Raw genomic sequence first — 24148 nt, forward strand, 5'->3', positions numbered from 1 at the left:
CAACTGCACAAAAACACAATTTACAGAACTGGGGAAATAGGAAAGCTTGGCCTTGCAGTGACACAGTACAAACCAGGCAATATCATCACACAGAATATAAAATATTTTGTCCTCTGCCTTCACTCCTGCAGGATTTTAGCACTGACAGTAAAGGGAAAGGAATGACAGCAGATATCCTTTCTGGGCAGATCCTTGAGAAACAGGAGTTATTTGTTCAGTAATTTTGTTATGTTACCAAGAATGTTTAAATATTTTATTCAAAAGAACACCCCATAAATCTATATTCTTATCTAGCATGGAAATTTTTTTCTTTGAAAAAACCTGAAATCTCCTCAGTGATTGATTTCTTTTGTGGTAGGTAGGTATGTTATGCCCTCTTAAAATTAAGGTGTAGTGCAGGAATTTGAATTTATGCTTGTTTTGGAGGAGATGTCAGGCATGACTCCTCAGACTTGCCAACTTTTTGCTGCAGATGGATTTACTGCTGAGTCATGAAAACAGCAGTGCTAAGGATTTCAAAATATGATTTGAAGGATTGTTTTCCCTGGAGATGTGTTTAAAATAGTTTAAAGCAGTGCTTAATGCTGAAGGGAAAGGGCTGGTGGAAATTCCTGGCAAATCCTCTCCTAAATTTGCAGATGTGCAAACAGAAACACGATGCAGATCTCAGAGTGATGCTATAATGATACCGGGCAATTTATCTCGGAGCTAAAGCAGGAATTTTAAAGCACAAAAAGCAGGAATTTCAGCTGGTTTTAGCAAAGCAGCGGTACCTGAATGTGACAATAGATGGAGCTGTCTGCGAGAGAAGTAACCCTCTTTGCCAGCTCATTTTTCCTGCGGCTTTTAAAGCACAGCTTCCACGCTTGGCCTCATTGTCATATTCACGGTGCTGATTTCACCGTGCCACGAAGGGCAGGCTGCAGTGGACTCCACTTTACTTATCAGTGGCCCATTTTCTATCTCACCCCACATTAAAATCTGGCAGAGTCAAGCTCCTGACACTTAACAGCAAAGCTGTGAAGTTATTACTGACAGAGACAAGGGTTAGATGGGATATTGGGAAAGAATTCCTCCCTGTGAGAGTGGGCAGGCCCTGGCACAGGGTGCCCACAGAAGCTGTGGCTGCCCCTGGATCTCTGGCAGTGTCCCAGGCTGGATGGGGCTTGGAGCAGCCTGGGACAGTGGGAGGTGTCCCTGCCATGGCAGGGGTGGCACTGGATGGGCTTTGAGCTCCTTTCCACCCCAAACCATTCTGGGATTCTGTAAATACAAATTCATGCTGTAATATGGAACCATGGAGTGGGTCAAATTGAAAGGGACCACAAAGGGTCATCTGCCCACCCTCCTGCTGCCAGGCAGACTCCCCTCCCTTCTGAGAAAGGTGGGTGCCAACTGATGCCAGCACTCCTGGCACTGCACAAGCCATTGCACTGTCAAAACCCTCAAAATTATGGTGCTGACACCAGCTGGGGAGCCATCTGCTTCTTTCCATATCTCTGCTTTCAACTGGAAGTATCAGGAGCATGCCCCAGAATCCCTTACTAAATGTTCCAGAACCCTGAAATCATTTGTGATCACCCTCAGACTGTGTGTCACCCTTTCCCTGCCCTCTGCATGGAAGATCAGGTGCGTGGGGTGTGAAAACTTGGAAGTTTGCTGGTGGCCCCAGAGAGGCAGCAGAATAAACTAGGATTACAAATACAAGGCCCACAAAGAGAACCCATCTTTCCCGTGAAGCAGCTCCATGTGAGGTGTGAAAAACGTGGAAGTTTGCTGGTGGCCCCAGAGAGGCAGCAGATAGGGTTACAAATACAAGGCCCACAAAGAGAACCCATCTTTCCCGTGAAGCAGCTCCATGTGGGGTGTGAAAAACGTGGAAGTTTGCTGGTGGCCCCAGAGAGGCAGCAGAATAAACTAGGATTACAAATACAAGGCCCACAAAGAGAACCCATCTTTCCCGTGAAGCAGCTCCATGTGGGGTGTGAAAAACGTGGAAGTTTGCTGGTGGCCCCAGAGAGGCAGCAGGGAGGGTTACAAATAAAAGGCCTACAAAGAGAACCCATCTTTCTCATGAACCAGCTCCATGTGGGGTGTGAAAAAGGTGGAAGTTTGCTGGTGGCCCCAGAGAGGCAGCAGAATAAACTAGCATTACAAATACAAGGCCCACAAAGAGAACCCATCTTTCTCGTGAAGCAGCTCCCCGTGGGGTGTGAAAAACGTGGAAGTTTGCTGGCGGCCCCAGAGAGGCAGCAGAACAAACCAGGGTTACAAACACAAGGCGTACAGACAGAACCCACGTTTCCCGTGGAGCGGCCCTACCGGCACTCGCTGCAGCTCCTTGAGGACGGCAGCCATGGAGTGGCACTCGCACTTCTCCAGGGCCACCATCTCCCCCTTGATCTCCAGGATGCGGCCCATGACGCCGTCCAGCGCCTGCCGCACGGCCGCGCGCTTCTGCTGGTGGATCAGGGGGGCGTGGGCCTCGTCCAGCTTCCGCAGGATGGCCAGGTACTGCACGTAGGCCGTGGCCAGCATCTTCATCGCCTCCTCAGCGTCCTCCTGGGGCTCCTGGAACTCCTCTCTCTCCCTCTCCAGCATGGCGTCCAGCTCTTTCTGGGTGTCTGCCCATATCTGGCAGCAAGTGCTGGTTGGGAAGAGGAGAATTTCGTGTCAGCCGGGTATGAAAGCGGGAGTGAGCGCACAGAGCCAGGGCTCTGAGGGTGTGGATTTCTCACAGAGCAAGCCTGGAAGTGTCAGCCATTGCATTCATAAGGAGGTTTTTTGTGGCGGTGTTCACAGGGGGCCCCCTGTTTCTCATCTCAGGAAGAGAATCTTGACTCCATGTTTCAGAAGGCTGATTTATTATTTTATTATATATATTATATTAAAACTATACTAAAAGAATATTAGAAAGGATTTCATCAGAAGGCTAGAAAAGAAAGGAATGGAATGATAATAAAATCTTGTGACTGACCAGAGTCCCAACACAGCTGGACTGTGATTGGTCATCAAGTAGAAACAACTCACATGGACCAACCACAGATCCACCTGTTGCATTCCACAGCAGCAGATAATTGTTGTTTTTCTTTTCCTCTGAGGCTTCTCAGCTCCTCAGGAGAAAAAATCCTAGCAAAGGATTTTTCAGAAAATATGTCTGTGACAGTTTTTAACTACAAAGTATTTTGAAAACCATTAGCAGAAGTTTCTGGGTTTGTTTTATTAAAACAAGCTTAATACTTTAAAGCTTTCCAACTTCATTCTAAAAGGCTTGAAGTATCCTTCAAATGCTTGAAGTTACAACCCCCAACAGTGCCAGGAGTTTTATTCAGCTGTGCTAATTGAGAAGATGGTTTAATTGAAAAGGTGTCTCCCTCCAATGCCTTTTAATAGGCATTTTAATAGTCCTTTTCCCTTTTAATAGGGAGAAGGACTATTTGAAGCTCTGCACTTTTGGGATCTGGACCAATTTGTGTTTCTAAAGCTGTTCTGCCTTTCTGAAGTGGTTGCTTGGCATTAACTGCAGGGTAAGGGTGGGGTTGGTGCAAATGCTGGAGTGAAGCTGGGGGCCCTAATTCAAATGTGAGGTAAGGAAAATAATTTGATTTATTTCTGTGGTAGCAACTGCTGCAGTCCAAGGAATTGCTAAATGTCTGGTCTGGTGGCCGTGGGATTATGTGGCATGGAAGCTGTCACCTCAGGCCATCTCCATATCCAGGAGCAGTAATGCTGCTCACTTGGTAGTTTTGGTAGGAATAGGTGGAGTTCTGAGGTGAGCATGGACTGGCTGTCAGTGGCTTTTCATGGGAAAAGCAAATCAGAATGTCCTGGGGCATGAGCCTAAAGGAGCAAGAAATGAGCCATGAGGTTTTTATTCAGAGAAGGGCTCAAACAGCAGGTTTGTCGTGCAAGGGTGTTAATAACACCTGTGGCAGAGAAGACACTTTTAGGTCCTGTTCTCCTTTGCCAGATGGAGACTCTTGGCAGTGAAAAGTGTTAAAAAATCCTACATCTTTGAAAATGCCTCTCTGGGAACAGAGCAAGGAAATTCCTTCTGCGCTGAGCCATGGTTGTGTTGGGAGAAAACCATTCATTCATTGGGAGAAAACAGTGGCAATGGAAACAGGGACAGCTGACTTGCTCCTTAATCCCAGGAATGAAGGCTTCAATGGTGCAGTCTAGACCCATCCTTGCTGAACCAAGTTGCTGTTCCTAGAGCTTCTCAAAGAGGGATGAGAACAGCAAAAGGCCCTGCCTTTGTTGGATGAGCTTTGAAAGCAGACCTTACATTGGGGGAGTGTTGGTTTATTTACCATGACCAGAAAGCTGGACAGATGTTAGCATTGTTTGTGCATGACAATAAATGTTGGAGCTCTGTGAGCTGATCTTATCATTGCCAGTCCTGGAGGTCAGAGTGACCCAAGGCTTGTGCTGCAAGAGGGACGTGTGGGGTGGGACAGGACAAACTCCAGCCCCGAGTGCCCCGAGTGTGGGGTGCCCTGGGATGGTGACACGGCTGTGGGACTCCCCCCTGCAGTCAGCAAAAACACCAACAACCAAACCCTGCTACTGAATTTGCACCATTAACGTTTTAGAGGGCGTATTATACACTTCAGCTGACCTGGCTTTCTGCAGGATGCAGCTGGCCTTGCTTTTCCTAATGCTTCTGCAGCCCACCCAGCTCTTTTCCCCTTCCCTTTTTTCCTACTTCATTTACATCCCACTGCACCACCCGTATCAGTCAATTGCGGCAATTAAGCCAGGTGCGGGAGATAAACAGAACAAACCCGGCCGAGGGGAGGAGATGGGGCCGAGCAAGGCCAGCAGGGCTGGAGCCAGGGCACGGAAGGATGTGAGGCACGCGGGTTTTCCAGCGCGGGAGGAAACGGCGTGGTGTCCTGCGTACTTTGTGTGATTTCCCACGGATAGGGCACAGCTCGTCAGCCTCGGAGGAAGCCCAGCCCTGTGGGGTGTCCCCACAGCCATGCCGCTGACGGATGAGCCCTGGGGATGCTGGGGCTGGAGCCTTTCCCGTGCAGGTTGCTCTGTGCACGCAGAAGTGACCGGTTTACAATAATCTGCCTTCTCTGAGTGAGGAATGTCAAGTGGTTCCTCCTGCTGAGCCAGCTCATATCCAGTTTCTTTTTACATTGGGAATGGCTGCTGGAGGGAGGAGGGGAGGGGGCTGCAGGACGTTTCCATGAGGCACTGCAGATAGGACATAAGTGCTTCCATAAAGCATTAGTTTATCAGATAAGCACAGGGATGATTGCAGGCGCGGTTGCTGGGGGTCAGATGTTAAGACTATGGATATTATGGGATGATTGTGGCTTTTGCAACATGAGGGCAAAAGAAACGATGGGCCCACTGGAAAATGAAGTGCTGAAGGAGAAGGTGGATGTGAAAGTGGTAAATTTGTAGCTGATAACCCTATGTACCTGCTGTGTTCGGGGTCACTGACACCTTGGGGACCTGCCCCCCAAGTTTCTTAGGCATGGGATGGGTACAGGCCAAGCAGAAATGTAATTTGAGTGTTATACTGCTTCACCCTGGTTAAAAACTAGAGGACACATCCCCAAAATGGGATTAAAATGGTTATCCCAGGTCCAAATGAGAGCCCTTCTGGACTAGTCTGAAGGATGAGCTCTGCCTGGTGTTTAGAGCTGCTTTTGGGGCACTTGGCAGAGCTGCTGTGAAGCAGAGGAGCCTTTCAGCTTTAGAGACAAACGTGCTCAGGGGTAGTCAGGAGGAATAACTTCAAGGTTATGCCTCAAAAGCAAAGGAGAGCACTGCCTCTCCGTGCCTGTGAATCAGACACCGTGTGAATCCCTGAGTCCCTGTTGGAATTTTTGCCTATTTGCTCAGTGCCCCTTTGCATTAAATTATGAACTGCCTCAAAATTGCTTCCACACGTTGCAGGGGGAGGACAATGTAGCATTGAATGCACTGGGCTTTTATTTACTGTGACTGGTCCACCTTGCAGGCTCTGTTCTGTCCTGAGCTGTGTCTGTGCCCAAGGATATTCCACCAGATTTAGGTTGGATTAGAGCCTCTAACTCACCTATTAGTGCAGGTAATGAGCCTAGCTTTCTCATTCAAGGCTTAAGAAAATAAAATCCTGGGAAAGAAAGCTGTTTCCTGATCTCTCTGTGCATACAGCACTGTAAGTAATGCTACAAATTGTCATAGCAACTCCCAAATAGGGGTGTTATGGGGGAAATAAGCAATGCTGTAATGGGATGAGGAAGAAGCACATCAAGTGACTGAACTCCAGAGTCCCCAGAGTGATTTCTGGCAGCTCACAGCTTGGAGGGAAGGTCAGAGCTTTAACTCCTCACTGATGTCCTTTCTCTTCCCTCCCACAGAGTAGAAACAGAGTCTAAAACATGGGCTTAAGAATTTCTTTTGCCCCTAGCCTGATTGCCAGTTCAAATCTCAATTCTATTGCTCAAAATAAAGCCTGCTCTCCTTATGTAGAGTGAAGCTTAACAACACAGGGTTTTTCTCCTGCTGAAGTTACAAAGAGATGTTTAAAATCCTGCCAAATTGTGCATGCCTTGTTTTAGTGTTGTAGGGCCCTCCAAGTCTGCATGTTTGCTTGCCCCATCTCTCCCAACACTTGGAAAAGCCTGTTGGTTTGCAGTCCAGCTGAGGTGAGCCTGCTCACTGGCGCTGGGCTGGTTTTAAGGCTGAAGCATGCCCCTCTTGGAAGGGTTTGTGCTGAGCATGCAAGCTGTCCCTCAGGCCACTCCTGAGCCAGGGCAGCAATCTGCCATCAGTGGGGTCACCTTTGTGTGCCTTTTCTTCTTCCCCCCCAGAGCGTCTCTGGGTTTCACTCCCTGCCAGAGGGAACACTGCCCCTGTTATTCCAGGACATGGCACAGCTTGTCTCTGGATTTGTGCATGGGTTGAACCCTGGCTTCTTTGCTGCCTGGTTTTTCTGGGCTGCCCTCAGCAGTATCTCCTGCTTTCCCATGCTAAAGCTGCAGTAGTGCAGTGTGCCTGGGTCTCCCCGGTTTATCCTGATGGATGGAAGGAGGTGGAAGGGAAAACATTAGACTCTGACTCCAGCTTTCCTCACCTCGTTTGGGAACTCCTGTGTGATTAAAGGAACTCTAAATTGTGTGTGTTAAACCGCTGCTGAAGGAACCTCTGCTGCCACTGCAAGGCCACCTTGTATTTCCTCCTCAGCACCGGGGCTGGAGAAAGTGCCCCAGGGTTTGTGACAGCCCCAGGGATGCGGAGCAGGGCTCAGGGAGCCTGGCACAGGACACGCAGGCAGCAGGGACAGAGATGCAGGGCTGGTGACAAGGAAGTGCACGCAGGGGCCACAGCTCGGGGTCCCCTGGCCACACTGGGAGCCTGACAGGTCAGGCATTGTGCTGAGCCCTGGGCAAACACGGGGGAGGGAAACCCTGCCCTGCAGCCTCGGGAAAATAAAGAAACAAGAGACAAAGGTTGGGAGGGGAAAGTGAGGCCCTGAGAGGAAAAAGGGTTTTCTATGCTGCTGCTGCTGCTTTTTTTTCTTCTCTTTTTCTAAAAATCACCAGGCTTAGGGTGATGCTGGCTGATCCAGGTCAGCAGTTACCTGTTCCCTCACAGGTGTTGTGGGGTGATTACATTACAGGAGTAACCCCCCTTTTCTCTTTTGCCCTATTACAGGCAAACATGCTTTGTGTTGGAGAGGTGCAGGCAGAATCACAGATCAGTGTGGCCTTACAACAAAACGTGTCTGAGCTCCAGAAGTGCTTAGACAATGCTCTCAGGCACAGGGTGGGGTTCCTGGGGTGTCCTGTGGAATTGAGCTGCAGGCCCAGCAGTTGGATCAATGGCTCTGGTGGGTCCCTTCCAACTCAGCACTGATCCTGTGAACCAAATTGCCTGAAATGTTGTCGGAATTAATTGCTGATTTCAAAGCCTTTAGCCTGCAGTCTGGAGCAGTTCAGGCTCATGAGCCTGTTTAAGCCTGCCTTGCTTCTAAAATAAGATTAGTCTCACAATTATGCCAAACTTCTCAGCTGGTGGTGAATGTGACTCTGCCAGATGACTTTTTAAGCAGGCTTGCTCCAGCCACGGTGTTTTACAGAGTTGGAAGCATTTGGGGGAAAATAAAGGCTAAACCTCAGTAGGCTTTGGTTGTGACAAGAGAAGAAAACACACAGCCTGCTGGCATTGTTAACGTGAACAGCTCTGTGCTTCTGTCATCTCCAATTTCAGTCCTGGCTACTATGACAGAAAGTGAAGGGGGAATAAAAGATTTGTGTGGCAGAAATGTAATGGGAAACCACAGGGAAGGCGAGGAAGCAGCTCCATGGAGCAGCAGCAGCAGCAGCAACACACCTCAGCAGGTCTCAAGCACCTGCTCCAGCCTAACTCACAAGGCTGGCAGGAAAAAGAACTCTTTTCTTTCATGGGTTTTTTAAAAAAACAATGTTTTCCTAAATGACAAAGCAATTAAGGTGTGGGAAAAGCTATTTAAGCTATTTTGAGCTGTCCAATGCTCCAGAGGCTGCCCTCCTGTCCCTCAGCTCCCGCCTGGGCTGTGCCCTGGGCTGATCCCACAGTGTGAGCAGCAGGAAAGGGGGAATTCTGCCCCTCTGCCCTGCTCAGTGAGACCCCACCTGAAGAGCTGCCCCAGCACAGGAAGGACCTGGAGCTGCTGCAGACAGTCCAGAGGAGGCACCAGGATGAGCAGAGGGATGGGACAGCTCCATGGGGAAAGGCTGGGAGAGCTGGGAATGCTGCAGAAGAGAAGCTTTGGGGTGACCTAACTGTGGCCTGCCAGTACCTGAAGGGGACCTGCAAGAAAGATGGACAGAGACTATTGACAATGGTCTGGAGTGCCAGGACAAGGGGGGATGCCTTTCCACTGCCAGAGGGCAGGGATAGATGGGATACTGGGAAGAAGTTTGTCCCTGGGAGGGTGGGCAGGCCCTGGATCCCTGAAGTGTCCAAGGCCAGGCTGGATGGGGCTTGGAGCAGCCTGGGACAGTGGAAGGTGTCCCTGCCATGGCAGGAGGTGAGCTTTAAGGTCCCTTCCAGCCCCAAACTATTCTGTGTTACATGAACAGCAGCCTCCTGTCCTTTGCAAGCAGAATTTCTCCTTCCAAGCAGTATTTGCCTCTAACACACTTCACTGCTTCTGACAACATGGTTTATTTCAGCTTTAACCATCCTGTATCATCTTCTTTTTACCCCTCTCTTCCTTAGGCCAGGAAGGAGCAGTTACCCATCCAGCTGCCTACAATTCATCCATAAAGGGCTGGGTGCTGCCCTAACCCTGCCAGGAGCAGGAGGCTTTAGGCTCAAAGCTGACACCATCTACTCAGTTTCTTGGAAAACTGCAGCCTTTTCTTTCCCCGTTCTCCAGCACAAGTGCTGCTGGGATATTTCCACTGACAATGCTTTTTCCCAGAGGAGACACTGAAGGAGTAATACACAAGATCTTTCCCTACCTGCTCATTAAGGATGAAGGGAGGCACAGGAGGGAGTTGTAGCTTTGAGTCTTAGCTGTGATCAATTTGATCCTGTCTCTGATTTCCTGCTTTAACATAAGCAAGATGATGTGCTAATGCTCACCAGGGGTGGAAAGAGGGGCAAAGATGAATCTGTGACTGCCTGGGAGATGTATGAGAGAGAACATGCAAGGAATGCCCAGGAGGAAGCTAATAATTGTGGCGTTTGGTTGGAATTTGAAGAATATGGCCTGGGGCCAAACGCTGAATGAGGGGATAAAAAGAAATATTCAACAACGGGCCAATGGCTGCATGAGGCTGGGGCCCCGTGGGAAGGGAATAGGATGTGATCACAGCATCAGAAACTGCATCGTAATGCAGCCACAGAACGTGAGGGGGGACGGCAGGGGGGATTAGAAGTTGCACTGACATTTTTTCACATTTGGGTGTTGCAACCTTAATTTTCTTCAGCTGAGCCTCGGGGATGTGATGTAAAACAGAGAGCTCTGCTTTGGCTGTTTCTGTTGGGAGGGAGATGCTCAGGATCTTGTCTTAGATCAATATTTAACCAGTGAATTAATATAAATTCTATTTGTGACACGAGATTAAATTTTAAAGCGCTCTGATTGTTTAAAGCTCCTTGGTGGCAGTGGCAAATGTCTTGTAGCTGATTAAAACCTGGCAGGAGTGGTAGCAGTGCCAAGGCTTGGCTTTGAACGTGTCTGGGCTAGGGCTGTCACGGGCAAGGTAAGAAATCACTGGTCAGGATCCCAGGGGTCAAGGAGAGGGTAAACAAATCCATAAAAGAGGAGGAAACAGCAGGAAAACATAAATGCAGCAGCATCTCTGAGAATCTCCAGTGTCTGGAACAGAAGGTACATCTGCATGCAAATGCTGGGGCTGAGTGCTTTGGGAAGTGAGACACCCCAGCACTTTTTAATCACCCTGCCCTTGATGGCTCTGTTCCCTCCCGAGGCTGAGACTGCCCCTGGAAAATCCCAGGCATGTCTGGGCATGCTGACTGCTCCCCTGGCTGCCTGCTGCACTTAGTGACCCTAAGAGAGCACGGCTGACTCTGAGCTCCCTCCCTGCCCTGACACAGCTTCCTGAGGCAGGGCAATTAAACCTGCTGCTTCAGCCCACACCTCTGAGAATCACAGCTCCTGGAGGATGGTGAACGTGCCTCAGAACCTCAGAACAAGGAAAGCGGTGTAGCATTTCTATTTCTGAAGAACCAAAGCTCTTTCTCATAACCCCCTTGCATTATTGTCTCTTTGTCTCACTGCCTTCAGGTAAGGCAGGCTGTTGGAAGTCATTTTTGTCACATGGCATTTAAAACACCTTGGACATGGCCTCAAGTTGCACCAGGGAAGGTTTGTAAAATAACAGAATCTCAGAATGGTTTGGGTTGGAAGGGAGCTCAAAGATCATCCCATCCCACCCCCTGCCATGGCAGGGACACCTCCCACTGTCCCAGCTGCTCCAAGCCTTGTCCGGTGTGGCCTTGGGCACTGCCAGGGATCCAGGGGCAGCCACAGCTGCTCTGGGCACCTGTGCCAGGGCCTGCCCACCCTCCCAGGGGAGAATTTCTCCTCAATATCCCATCTTTACCTGCCCTCCTGCTTAAGCCATTCCTCCTTGTCCTATTATTTTATACCTGTGTGAAAAGTCCCTCTCCAGCCTTCTTATCAACCCCAGTGGGAATGAGCTACTGAGAGGATACAGGATAGACTGGATATTAACAAAAATCTCTTCATGGAAAGAAGAAGGTGGTGGAGTCCCCATCCCTGGATGGATTTAGAAGCCATTTGGATGTGTTAGTGGTGGCCTTGGCAGTGCTGGGTTAAGGCTTGGACTGGATGATCTCAGAGGGCTTTTCCAACCTGAACAACTCTGATTTATGGTACACAGCCAGCATAACCTCACTGCAACCAACCACCTTAACAGTAGCCTCGGTAACTTATTTGAGATCCAACCCTGGCTTGTGTTTGGGAAGGGCTGGATTAGCCCAGCTGTGAATCCTGTGCTGTCCACAGCTACAGTGTCATTATAGCAACCTGAGCCAAGGGGCTTCAACACCAAACTGGAGTGAGTCCCTGAGCAGCACCTTGCTCAGAAACAGGAGGGGATGTGTGCTCTTGTCATGGGGCATGGGCATATGATCCTGTTTAGATGGATTTGCTGTTCAGTGCTGGCAATGCCATAGGAAATGCTAAAATCCCTGTCTCTGTTAAAATTAAACTGAGGCAAACCAGTTGAAGCACAAGTATTTTTCCAGCTATGCTCAGTTTGACTCCTTTGGTGTTAATCTGGCTCAAATGACAGCAGCCATGATCCAGAGACTGGGTAGGAATGACAGATTCTGAGATAACTCTGAAGAAGAGGTCAAACACTGCTTTTGTGGTTTTTTTTTCTTTCTTCCTTTATCTCTTTTTTCTTTCTTTTTTTTTTTTTTTTTTTTTTTTCCTTTTTAAAGAGAACAATTCAGACAACTCTCCACTACCCTGTGAACTTCACTTAACTGATTCCATGAGAGTGTTAGGCAGCATTTATACAAGCCCTGCAGTGGATCCACCAGGGATCTAACCAAGCTTTCCTCCAACTGCAGGCTGAGATGGGTCTGTCCTTGGACACAGCTCCCAGACCTTCTCTGCCCTGCCCTTGGGGATGTTGTTCTTCATTCCTCTCACCTTTCTCTCCTGAACCAAGGAGCTGCCTGGCTGGAAAGCAGTGGAGTTTTCACTGGTGTCTGGCTCTGCCAATGAGTGGAGGCAAGAGTGGAGTAAAGAAGGCTGGAGAAAACAATCTCAGGGGAAACCTTATTGCTCTCTGCAGCTGCCTGAAAGAGAGTTGTGGTCAGCTGGGGCTCAGCCTCTTTTCCCAGGCAACAAGCACTAGGATAAGAGGAAATGGCCTCAAGTTAAGTCAAGAAGGTTCAGATTGGTTGTAAGGAAAACGTTTTTCACTGAAAAGAGTTGTTAAGCATTGGAACAGGCTGCCCAGGGGAACAGTGGAGTCACCATCCCTGGAAGCAGATGTAGCATTTAATGATGTGTTTTGGTTGAAGGTTGGACTTGGTGATTTTGCAATCTTGTCCATTCTTAATAGCTCTATGAAACCCAAGGCGCTGGTGACAAGGAGAGCTGCTCCGGTTCTGAATTTGGAAGGATGGTTTAGAATCTGAGGGCGTTTTCCCTGGCAAAAAGCTGTGAGTTTGGAAATGGGATACTGGGCAAAAGAAGCAGTGGGCTTTGAGGTTGGTACCACTGATGCCAGAGAAGGGAGACCATGGGAAAGATGCCAGGAAAGGCTTTGCTCACAACCTGCAGTTTGGATATGGTCAGGTCTGGGTGTGAAGGAGAGGAGCAGAAGGAGGTAGCAAAACCACCTCAAGGTGTTTTCTATTTTGTTTTTACTAATGCACTATTATTCAGTGAACTTGAATAAGCCATACCCAGCTTGGAACTGGGAAAAAGAGCCTACACAAACTGGGCTGTGCTGCTGGAGCTGGGAGCAGCAAACAGCACAACAGTGAGGGATAATATTATGGAAGATGCTCACAGTTTAGCTCCCAGCACTGCAGCACAATAACAATAATAATACTTGCTGGGTTTGGAGTGATTTTTCTGGGGCAATGAGCACAGCTCTTTGCAGGCACTTTGCTCCAGTGCTGTCATTGTCTATTTTTTGCAGACAAACTCATAAAGCTTTGCACTGTGCTAAAATTACTGGGGGGCAACAAGACACGATGTGGGCTGTAAGAGAGAGGAACCTTTCGCACAAAGGGCCCGAGTAAATAACATTAACAGTTGCCTGGTTTTCCTGTGAGGACGCGGTGGCTTTGTGGGGTGCACCCCGGGCTGTATCTCACCCCTCTGAGGCGATTTTCACAAACAGTGGGCTCCCAAGTGGTGGCCCAAAGGCTCAGCCCACCATGGATGGAGGAGGAAGCCCTGACCCTGTAAGAGAGCTGTAAGAGAGAGGAACGTTTTGCACAAAGGGTCTGAGTGAATAATTTTAAGATTTGCCCGGTTTACCTAAGTAGACGCGGTCGCTTTGTGGGGTGCACCCGCCTCCCCTCGGGCTGTGTTTCACCCCTCTTGAGGCGATTTTCACAAACAGTAAAGAGAGAGGAACCTTTTGCACTAAGGTCTGAGTGAATAACCCAGACTAATGTTAACAACTCAGAATAATGTTAACATTTAAGAGGTTTTCCTGTGGCTTTGTGGGTGCACCGGCCTGCCTCCTCCCGGGCTGTGTCTCCTCACCCCTCTGAGGCGATTTTTGCAAACACTGGGCTGTAAGAGAGAGGAACTTTTTGAGCAAAGGGTCTGAGCGAATAATTTTAGCATTTGCCCGGTTTTCCTGTGAGGATGCAGTCACTTTATGGGGTGCACCTGCCTCCCCCTGGGCTGTGTTTCACCTCTCTGAGGCGATTTTCACGAACAGTAAAGAGACAAGAACCTTTTGCACAAAGTCTGAGTGAATAATGTTAACATTTGCCTGGTTTTCCTGAGAGGACGGACGCGGTCACTTTGTGGGTGCATCCACCTCCCCCCGGACTGTATCTCACCCCTCTGAGGCGATTTTTGCAAATAGTGAGCTGTAAGAGACAGGAACTTTTTGAGCAAAGGGTCTGAGGGAATAACTTTAGCATTTGCCTGGCTTTCCTGTGAGGATGCAGTGACTTTGTGGGTGCATCTGCCCGCCTCACCCCAGATCGTGTTTCACCCCTCTGAGGCGATTTTCACGAACAGTAAAGAGAGAGACCCCTTTTGCACTAAGGTCTGACTGAATAATGTTAATATTTAAGTGGTTTTCCTGCGAGGACGTGGTGGCTTTGTGGGGGGCACTCGCCTCCCCCTAGGCTGTGTCTCACCCCTCTGAGGAGATTTTCACTAACAGTGGGCTGTAAGAGAGAGGCCCTTTTTGAGCGAAGGGTCTGAGGGAATAATATTAACATTTGCCTGGTTTTCCTGAGAGGACGCGGTGACTTTGTGGGTGCGCCTGCCCACCTCCCTCCGGGCCTTGTCCCAGCCCTCTGAGGGCATTTTCGCAAACAGTGAGCTATAAGAGAGTTCAGGAACCTTTTGCACAAAGGGTCCGAGTGAATAACATTAACATTTGCCCGGTTTTCCTGTGAGGACGCTGTGGCTTTGTGAGTGCACCCACCCGCCTCCCCCGGGCCGAATCCCAGCCCTCTGAGGGGATTCTCGCCCTCAGCCCTGCTGCAGCCCCGGGCTACTCACTTCTGGGACATGCTGAGCGCCGAGAGCCGCCCCGGCACCGAGGCGGAGCCCGGGTCGAGGGGAACCGGGCCCGAATCCCGCCGGGCCGGCACCGGCACGTCCCTGGAGCCCCGGGGTACCGAGCCTGAGTTCGCTGGGCCGACACCGGCACGGGCTTGGCCCGAGCCGCCCGCGGCCGCGGCGTTGCCTTGGACACAGCCCGGGGGGGCCGAGCCGTGCCCGCGGCTTCTCCTCCGAGCCAAGGGAGCTCCAGGCTTTCCCCCTTCTTTTTTAAACACTTTTTTTTTTTTTTTGCCCGCAGAATCACGGGGTGGTTTGGGTCGGAAAGGAGCTCAAAGCCCATCCAGTGCCACCCCTGCCATGGCAGGGACACCTTCCACTGTCCCGGGGTGTTCCAAGCCTTGTCCAGTCTGGCCTTGGGCACTGCCAGGGATCCAGGGGCAGCCACAGCTGCTCTGGGCACCTGTGCCAGGGTCTCAGCACCCTCAAAGTCAACAATTTCTTCTCTTAATCTGATCTAAATCTCTCATTTTTTACTTTAAAACCATCCCTCGTTGCAATCAGTATCACGCTGCCTGCTCCCTTAGTTTTGGTTTTTGCCCCGAGAGTTTCATTCCCAGCCCGCCATTACTTTCACCTCCCCATTAATTTCCTTCACTTCCCTTTCTTTGCCTCACTTTATTTTCCTTTTTTCTCCCTTTCTTATATCTTCCTTCCCCCTCTCCCTTTCACCCTTTCCTTTCTTTTCCTTCCCTCCCTCCATGTATTTTTCCTTTACCCCTCTCCTATATTCTATATTTCCTTCTCTCCCCTTTCCTATATGTTCCTCCCCCTTTCCTGTACTTTTCCCCCCTTTTCTTCCCCTTTCCTATATTTTTCTCTTTCCTCCTTATTTTTTTTTACTTTCCCCCCTCCCTGTTATTTCCTTCTCCCACCAAGGGCTTGTCCCTGTTGCATTCACGTTTTTCCTCTTTCTTCTTCTTATTTCTTTCCCTATTGAGGCAACTTTCTAGAGGTCTTCCATTCCCTTAACACTTACAAAACTTAAAAAGTTTAGAGGACAGGATTACAGCACAAATTTTGGGGGGAAAATGCACTCATCCACAGAGCCAGTGAGAAGGAAAAAAGCAAGAAGTTTGGGACAATAAGTAAAGTTTTGCCAGTGATCATATTTTTTTAACACAAAATTCTGTATGCCTGCATTCCTTTTCTTCCCCCCCCCCCCCCCCTTTTTTTTTCTCCCATTGAAGCCCCAGTTCACATAATTAGGTGAGACTCTTGGCTATCAAGTTTTTGAAATAAAGTTTCTAGCCCTCCCTGGTTTTGGAGGAAAAGCTTGAAAACATGTATCTTGAAGACCATAATAAAAGCGTCTAAGAATATTGTTTTTCAAGCCATATGATGACTATGCCCACCACATCATTTCTTTAAGTGCATGGGATCAGTGGGGGGTTTTTAGGAGAACTTGTTGCATTTTCTTCGTGCTGAGGTTAGAAAATGCTGTAAAATCAGCTTGTAATTTTCAATGTTAATATCAAAGGGGTTCTTCACGCTGAAATTAACATGGGAAATTTGTCTGCTTCCTTCCAGTGCCTGATCCTCATCCACGTGCAGGTCAGGAGGGTCTCAAAAGCAGTAAGTAACTTGTATTTTGTTCCTTTTTAAATAAAATATTCCAGTCTTTGCAGCCCAAATAGGAACCTTGCATTTTTATTTCCATTGGTGCTGGCATCTGTACGCCCCTTCTGATGCCAAACTGTGCTTTTTTCAGCCAAAAGTTTTACCTGCAGAGTCCCAGCAGTGCTGTCTCCATCAGCGTGTGTGGCTTCAAGGACTGATCGACCTATTGCATGTGTTTGCAATAAAGAAGTGGGAAGATTTCTGAAGCAGTTGAAGTGAGAGCGCCAAGATGGCTTGATATGATGTGGATGTTAATTATTAATCTGGATTTATTGCCCTCTGTTAGCACCTCGGTGTCACAGTGCACAAGATTGTCGTTGTATAAATGATGAAATAATATTTATTGCTCACTTTCCCCACCTGCCTTCTCCACCCTGCCCCCCCTAAAAAAAAGTTGGAGGAAAGCAAATGTCTTCCTTTTAAAAATGGGAAATTAAGCTACAAAGAAGTGATGCACATGAGAGCGTGCAGGGAGGCTGAGGGGATTTTCATTTTCATCAGTTCCTAGAGAACTTGGGAAAAAAAATGAGTTGTGTTGCTGGGAAAAGTCATGAAGAAAAATTAATTATGAAATGAGGAGAGTTGGTTTTTATTTTTTCTTCCATGGGAAAGGAGCCTGTTTTTGAACTGAAATGGGAGCTGGGGATGACTAAGAGTAAGTAATTGGTTTCACCTAAGAAAAAAGACATTTATAAAAGGGGAAAGCAGGGAGTGGGAGATGTTCTGGTTTCCAACAGGGTTCCAGTTGAGTCCTTGAGCTTTTCAGTAATTTGCAGTGAAAGGACACAGGTTTGCCTGGGCTGTGATGTCCCCAGAGCTCAGCCTGGAGCAAAGGAGACTCAGGGGGCCCTTGTGGCTCTGCACAGCTCCTGCCAGGAGGGCACAGCCGGGGTGGACAGGGACAGGAGCAGAGGGAACGGCCTCAGGCTGGGCCAGGGCAGGCTCAGGGTGGACAGCAGCAGAAATTTCTGCATGGAAAGGGTGCTCAGGGATTCAAGGGGCTGCCCAGGCAGCAATGGGGTCCCCATCCCTGGAGGTGTCCAAGAGTCTCCTGGACATGGCACTCAGTGCTTGGGGTTAGGTGACAAGGTGGGGATTGGTCACGGGTTGGACTTGATGATCTTGGAGGTGTTTTCCAACCAAAATGATTCTGTGCTCACTGCAGCTGAGGTCCAGCAGACCGCTCACGGTCAGTGAACGCCATGAAGCATCTCCCTCTTTCCATTCTGGAATCACACGCCTCCAATAATCCCTGCAGGCTCCAAACAGTCTGAGATGTCGAGGTAAGACCAGAGATTAAAGGGATTTGTAGCTGTTATCCCACTCATTGTACATTTTTTGTACAGCATCACTGGCCACTTCCTCGTGCAGCTCGTGTTGCATTAAAAACTCCAAGTGTGTTATTTGATCTATCCAGCAGGAACAGGGGATGGGTTTTGTACAGCCTGTGCCTTTTGGCATCTCTAATTCCTCAGGCTCTTGCAAACACAGGCTTAAAAGTCCTGCTGCCTTGGAAACTAGGTGCCATCATTTCTGAAAAAAAAATCTTTTATTATGAGCTTAAGAGGTGACTGTGAGCTTACAAAGGGGGTAAAACATAAAACTGGAGGGTCTTGTTCCTCTCAACGTGGGTCCCTGGCAAAGAGCTTAGTGCACCTGTCTGTTATTGAGGAGGGCTTAGGGAAAGCAAGCAACCTAATGGGAATCATGTTCTGCCTTTGCAACTTGTATTTCAAAGCACTTCCAGAGGTCTGGGCTGTCCCTCAGGGTGCAGGGTGGAAGGTGGAGTGGGTTTTTCCTGAGTGTTGCTGGCCCAGAGAAGTGCAAAGGGAGAAGCTGTGGGTCAGGGCTTCCTCCTTCATCCATGGTGGGCTGAGGCCTTTGGGCCACCACTTGGGAGTCCAGCATTCTGTTTGCTGTGTGACACAGGGTGTGACACAGGTGTGACAGCCTGGGATGCAGTGTACCATGTGCTCTGTGAGGCCGGGCACTCCCAGCTGTGTGGAACTTAACAGAGTGCTGCATCCTGCACCTGGAATGGGGCAGCCCTGGAGGCAGGGACACACTGGGGAGTGAGAGGGCAGCAGGGATCTGGCAGTGCTGGTCCGTGGCCAGCTGGATCTGAGTCAGCAGTGCCTGGAGCCAGGAGGGACATCCCTGTCCTGGGGGATCACCCCAGCAGTGCCAGCCAGGCCAGGGAGGGCATTGTCCTCTCTGCTCTGGTTTGGGGCAGCTTTAGATAAGATCTAAAGCTGTTAGAGGGTGCTCAAAGGAGACACAGAAGATAGGGAAGGAGCAGCTTGAGGGCACTTGGATTGTTCAGCCTGGAGGAGAGAGAGGTCAGACCTCACTGGGGTCTGCAGCTTCCTCTGAAGGGGCTCTTGGGCACAGGGTGGGATTTTTGGGGTGTCCAGGGCCAGGAGTTGGACCTGATGATCCTTGTGGGTTCTCCTCATCCTGAAGGATGGCAGTTACAGCAGGACAACTGTCCCCAAATGGGGACCTGGTTACAGCTGAGTTGCACAGCAAACCTGTGAGTCTGGAAAGTGAGAAGTAGGACCTTGTGATGGGCAAGCCTGGGAGCTGTTGCTCAGGGCTTCACAGAATCCCAGAAAGGTCTGGGTTGGAAGGGAGCTCAAAGATCATCCCATCCCACCCCCTGCCATGGGCAGGGACAGCTTCCACTGTCCCAGTCTGCTCCAATCCCTGTCCAGCCTGGCCTTGGGCACTGCCAGGGATCCAGGGGCAGCCACAGCTGCTCTGGGCACCCTGTGCCAGGGCCTGCCCACCCTCACAGGAACAATTCCTTCCCATTATCCCACCTAATCCTGCCCTCTTTCAGTTTAACACCATTCCCCCATGCACTGGCGCTCCAGGCCCTTGTCCAAAGTCCCTTTTTAGATCTCTTGGAGCTTCTTTAGGGCTCTGAGATCTCCCTGGAGCTTCCTCTTCTCCAGGTGAACACCCCTAGCTCACCCAGCCCACTGTTGTAGGAGGGCTGCTCCCTCCCTCTGACCTTGATTCCTTGCAGGTGGGTGTTTGGTTTTCCTTTAGGCTTGGATGGAAGTGTTTAAAGGAGCTCTGGGTGGCCCTTTGCAAACCTTGGGGACTTGGGTCACCCTTGAAGCCTCAAGTGCTGGCTTCCAGCTCATGGTGACACCCAGTAGGGGTGGCTCTGCCAGCTGGGCTGCACTCACCACTTCATTTAGCCTTGTGATTGGGTTGTTTTCCCAGTTAACACTGACTCCTGGATCTCCAGGTGGTTTGCTTCTTATTTCCAAGGTATTTTTCCCAGTTAACGCTGACTCCAGGATCTCCAGGAGGTTTGCTGCTTACTTCCAGGCTATTTTTCCCAGCCAACACTGACTCCTGGATCTCCAGCAGGTTTGCTGCTTACTTCCAGGCTAAGTGAAGGGGATTTGTCAGCACTCAGGTCTGTTAGACTTTGATATCACAGTGTGTTCATCAGGCCCGAGCGTGGTACATGGAGGAGGGGGATTGCAGCAGAATTAGAAGGTATAAAGTTCAAATCTAATTTGAAGAATTTTCCCTCTATCACTTAAATGTGGGAAATGTTCCTGTGGCTTCAGGGATAAAATGTCACACTTCATAAGGAGCATGCGTTTTAAATCTCAGCCAGATATTAAGTGCCGTGTGCTGCACTCCACTTCTCTCTTTGTTAAAAAGCAAAAGCCCAAATCATCTCCCCTGAAAGAGTGTTGTTTGATAAAATTAAAGCTTTCCAAAGAAGCTGGTTCAAACAGTGCCAGCTCTGTATCATTATGACACGACAGGGAGTGGATTGATTTTATTCTGTCTTGACAACAGTTCGTCAGCGCTCAGCTATTTAATTATATAGGATGCTGTTCCTAAAGATGCCTACAGCATCAAGAGAGCAGTCAATACAGACTGGCAACACACACCAGATGTTTTTTGGGTGAGAAAGAAACAGAAAAAGGGACCAGACTCGGGCTTCTGGCAATTATCCAAGTAATTTGTAAGCAGACGTTTTAGGACATTGGTTGGCTTGAATGTTTGGCTTTGGCTCAGGAGTTTTTAATAAATTCACACAAACCCTCTGTCAAGCTTTAGTCACTTATAGGGGCAAAGTTCACTTCTATATCATCCTGCAACCCAAATATTGGAAATAAGTAGCATTTCTTGTGAAGATATGTTCAGTATGGCATGTGGAATGACACTTCTAGACAGACCCTTTTCAGTTCTGCTAAGATATACAGAGCCTCTGACCACTTCCTCACTGTACAGGCTCACCATCAGCAATCTGAAGTGCTTTATTGCTTTTCTCATGATTTTGATGGAAAAATGACAAAGTTTGGGTGCTAACACTGGCTTATGTGCACATTAATCTCTGAAAGCTTCAAGAAATTCTCCACAAACACTACACAGCCTCAGCTGCTGTCTGCTCCCTCCAGCTGCAGTGGGATTTTAGCTGACCCAAGCCCCCATGTCTCATGCTGTGGCCAACAGGAGGTTTGGTAGGACCAGCTGGGTTGGTGAGAAATCAGAACAGCAATTTGTAATTTGCATTCCATGGCCCAAAGGGGAGGAAGATGCTGGTCTCTGTTTATTCCTGTGCTGTTCGATGGTCTTCCTGCTCATGAAAAAAGAGCTGTGAGGTGTTATCATGAATTTACAGGGCAGTAGTCTGGGCTTCAGCCATCCTAGACGGTGCACGGGGCACAGAGGCTGCTGGAAAGTCCTTTGTGCTCCAGCTGGTGTCTCTGAGCATGACCAGGGTGCAGGAGACCACGAGTCAGGGGCAGTGCAAGCAGCTCAACCCTTCAGAGGTCAAGTCTGCATCAGCAAGATCCCCTTCCAGACCTGACTGAGGGGAAGCGTTTGAGCTCTGGGACTTGAAGTGTCTAAAGCCAGAAGTAAGAGTGACTCGGGGCTGCAGGAGAAGGGGATGTCTGCCATCTGCTTTAGCAGTTCATTCCCCAGAAAGGGAGGAGGAATTCATCTGCTATTCGTGCACGTAGGCAGTTGTTTCATTGTGTTTTGTTTTGTTTTCCCTCCCACTCTTCAGTAAAACACCTGTTGAGTTAATCCTCTTTGACTCAGCTCAAAAGCAAGGAAGTCAAACTCCACGAGAGACTGAGCAGCTCAGCTCTCATTTCCCCAGGTTTCTGAGGGGGGCTCTAACTGGTGTGTTTTGAAGGCTTCCAGAAGTGAAACTATTGAAAGGAGGACATGAGGTGAGGGAATACTTGATTGCTGGACCTAAGAATGACTTGAGTCACAAAGTGTTAGTCTGGAAGGCAGAGATGCCTTGGAGCTTCCCAAGCTGTTCTTAAGGATGGTGAGAAACATTTTAGAGGTTTCATTTTGGTGCATCTTCAATGAATTTGATTAAAAAAACTTGGTCTTGTTACTAAATTGGATGTGTCCTGCTTTGTTTAAAACTTAAAAGTTGAAAGGAAGCAGAGCAAAATGTCATGAGAAAGAACTTGCAGAAGCAGTGGTTCTGTGGGGGACCACGAGCCATCAGCAGCTGAAATTTGGTGACAACCCTTGGTTCTGCAGATGTGCTTGGTGCACTGTGCAAGGGAAGAAGTTCCTCTATGTCCTTTCTGAGCTCTGGAAGATCCTCTTGCTCTGTTGGCCCTCAGGATCCAACCTTAAGTGCTGAGGATGAGGAGTTTCCCTCATCCCTCCCCCACAATGTCTGTGAGTTTAGGCTTTAGGGATGTTATTTCCAGAACGTGGTGACTCAGTTTCCCTCCAGGGCGTCCCAGAATGAGTCAGGCTTAACTGGTCACATCGATGGAGCAAACCCAGCAGGCTGTGCCCTGACCATTAATTAATTGCAGCCAGAGCTGAGGGGTTAATGAGATCCCAGAGCTGAAGGGACAATACAAGCCAGCGCCTGCCGCGTCGCACGTGCGTCACTCCTGCGTGGAAATGAGTGAGAAAGCTCTCACTTCTTTCTTTCCTCCTCCTGCTTCAGCTTCTCGTGCTATAAATAAACAGCCCAGTGTGAGAAAAAAAAAAAAAAAAAAGAATAACAAGGGGCTGCAGCTTTTTAGGTGCCTGTGGCAGGATGTTTTCTTGCTTATCCTGTTTCTTGTAAACACGGCGATGACTTTTGTGGCCCAGATGCAGAGGCAGCTCTGCTTCATTGTTCGAACACCTGCTGGCTTTTCAAATGGACCCAGTGCAGCCCATTGATAAAAATTCAGACTCAGAAACCTGCAGCGCCAGGCTGAGCTCCTGTAGATAGCTCCAAAAAAAAAAAATCCTTGAGGATCCAACATCCGCCCTGTTGAGGTTTTTTTTTTTTGTTTTTTTCTCTATTATATTTGATTGGGAGGGGAAGGGAAGCATAAGATTATTTTTTTCCCCTGCTCTTGTTCTCACAATAGCAATAAAAACAATACTCCTTGGCTTGGAGGTGGTAAACTGTGAGAAATAACAACAATAGCTGACTTGGTGGTTGTGCAGCCAAATTTATGAATGAAACTAGTGGGGGCAGTTTAATTTCCAGGCCTGGCTCTGCTTTTTGGTGTTATGGAATGCAACAAAAAGGCCAGAGAAGGAACAGCTCATAAGTGCTGCAGGGTTGTCACTGGGAATGAGCACAGGGAAAGGTTTGGTCTGAGTTGGTGAAGGGGTTTTCCTGTATCACAAAGTATGAAACAGGTGAATTTGCTCAGTCAAAAAGTGGCTTTGCAGGATTTTCATTATTTGACAGAATATTCTTTATTTTCTTTATTATTATAGTGTGTGGTGATGGGACACCTCTGAGGCAGCAGTTCCTGCTCTTACCCCAGTTTGGCTGTGTGGGGTAAATGAAGCAGGTGGGCCCTTGCTGGGATAGCTCTGCTTTGTGAGGTGCACAGCAGAGCCACCAGGTCTGGGAAGAAGGGGGTAAAGTTTAGGAAGAAAAGCACCAAGGATACTTGTTTTTGCAGCTAAAGGTCAGTTCTTTGCCTGAGTGTTCCTTTGGATGCGAGTTGAGGACTAAAACCTGCTTTTTGGGGAGGGTTTTTTGTGTCTGGAGCGAGATATTAAGCTGAGGTGTTCAGGCAGGACTATTTGTGTTTCAGCAGCCTCTTCTCACCCAGATTTGCTCTCCACAATGCTCAGAGCAGGATTTTTCTTGTGTTGAGACCTCCTGCCTCCTTCCCTGCTCCTCACGTGTCCCCCACCTGTGCCTTTGGCTGCAGGAGCAGAGGGGACGTGCTGGGTTTGTTTCCTGCAGCTTTGAGCAGGGATTTGGAGCAGATGGGGCTGTGAGGATCCCTTCCAGCCTGCATGACTGTACACTCACCCTGCCAAGAGAGGCAGATGCCAACAGTGAGTCCTCACAACGGCCCACAGCAGGTCAAAGGCTTTCTCCCCCACCTCTGAAAGGGTGATGTGGGGCTCTGGAGGAAGCAGTCCAGCTCCAAAATGGTCATTCTGCCTGAGACAGGTGAAACCAGGTGGCCAGATGTGGCCAGTCCCAGATGTTGTGCAGAGAGGAGGGCAGGCTTGAAGGATTCGTTGCTCAGGGTGTCCCTGGGGTGTCCTGGGAGAGGGGACACGGCTCCAGCTGTGGGATGAGGCTGTGGAGGGACCTCTCTCCTCAGCAGCCCATCCCTCCTCGGTGGGTAGCTGGGGAGGGAAGCACCTGAGGATGAACATTCCTGCAAACCTCTCTCTGCATCTGCCTTTCCTTGGGGCTCCCCTAAAGCCGCGCATGGATGTGGGACCTGGCTGCCACCCCATAGGCACCGTGGGCAGGAGCCAGCTCCTGCTGGA

General features: G+C 49.1%; 1 protein-coding gene across 1 annotated transcript in view; it reads right to left on the reverse strand.

Annotated features, from left to right (window-relative positions):
• IQCA1 (IQ motif containing with AAA domain 1) overlaps positions 1-17588 on the reverse strand; it is a 117400-nt gene extending 99812 nt beyond the window's left edge. Inside the window, exons 1-3 of the mRNA XM_063161431.1 lie at positions 17573-17588; positions 14705-14891; positions 2323-2647 (exon numbers count right to left, since the gene is read on the reverse strand). Of these exons, the coding sequence (XP_063017501.1) occupies positions 2323-2647; positions 14705-14891; positions 17573-17588 (528 nt within the window). The remainder of the gene's footprint in view (positions 1-2322; positions 2648-14704; positions 14892-17572) is intronic.
• Positions 17589-24148: the final 6560 nt, after the last annotated feature.

The sequence above is a fragment of the Melospiza melodia genome, chromosome 8 (assembly GCF_035770615.1).
Source record: "Melospiza melodia melodia isolate bMelMel2 chromosome 8, bMelMel2.pri, whole genome shotgun sequence".
Classification (NCBI taxonomy): domain Eukaryota; kingdom Metazoa; phylum Chordata; class Aves; order Passeriformes; family Passerellidae; genus Melospiza; species Melospiza melodia.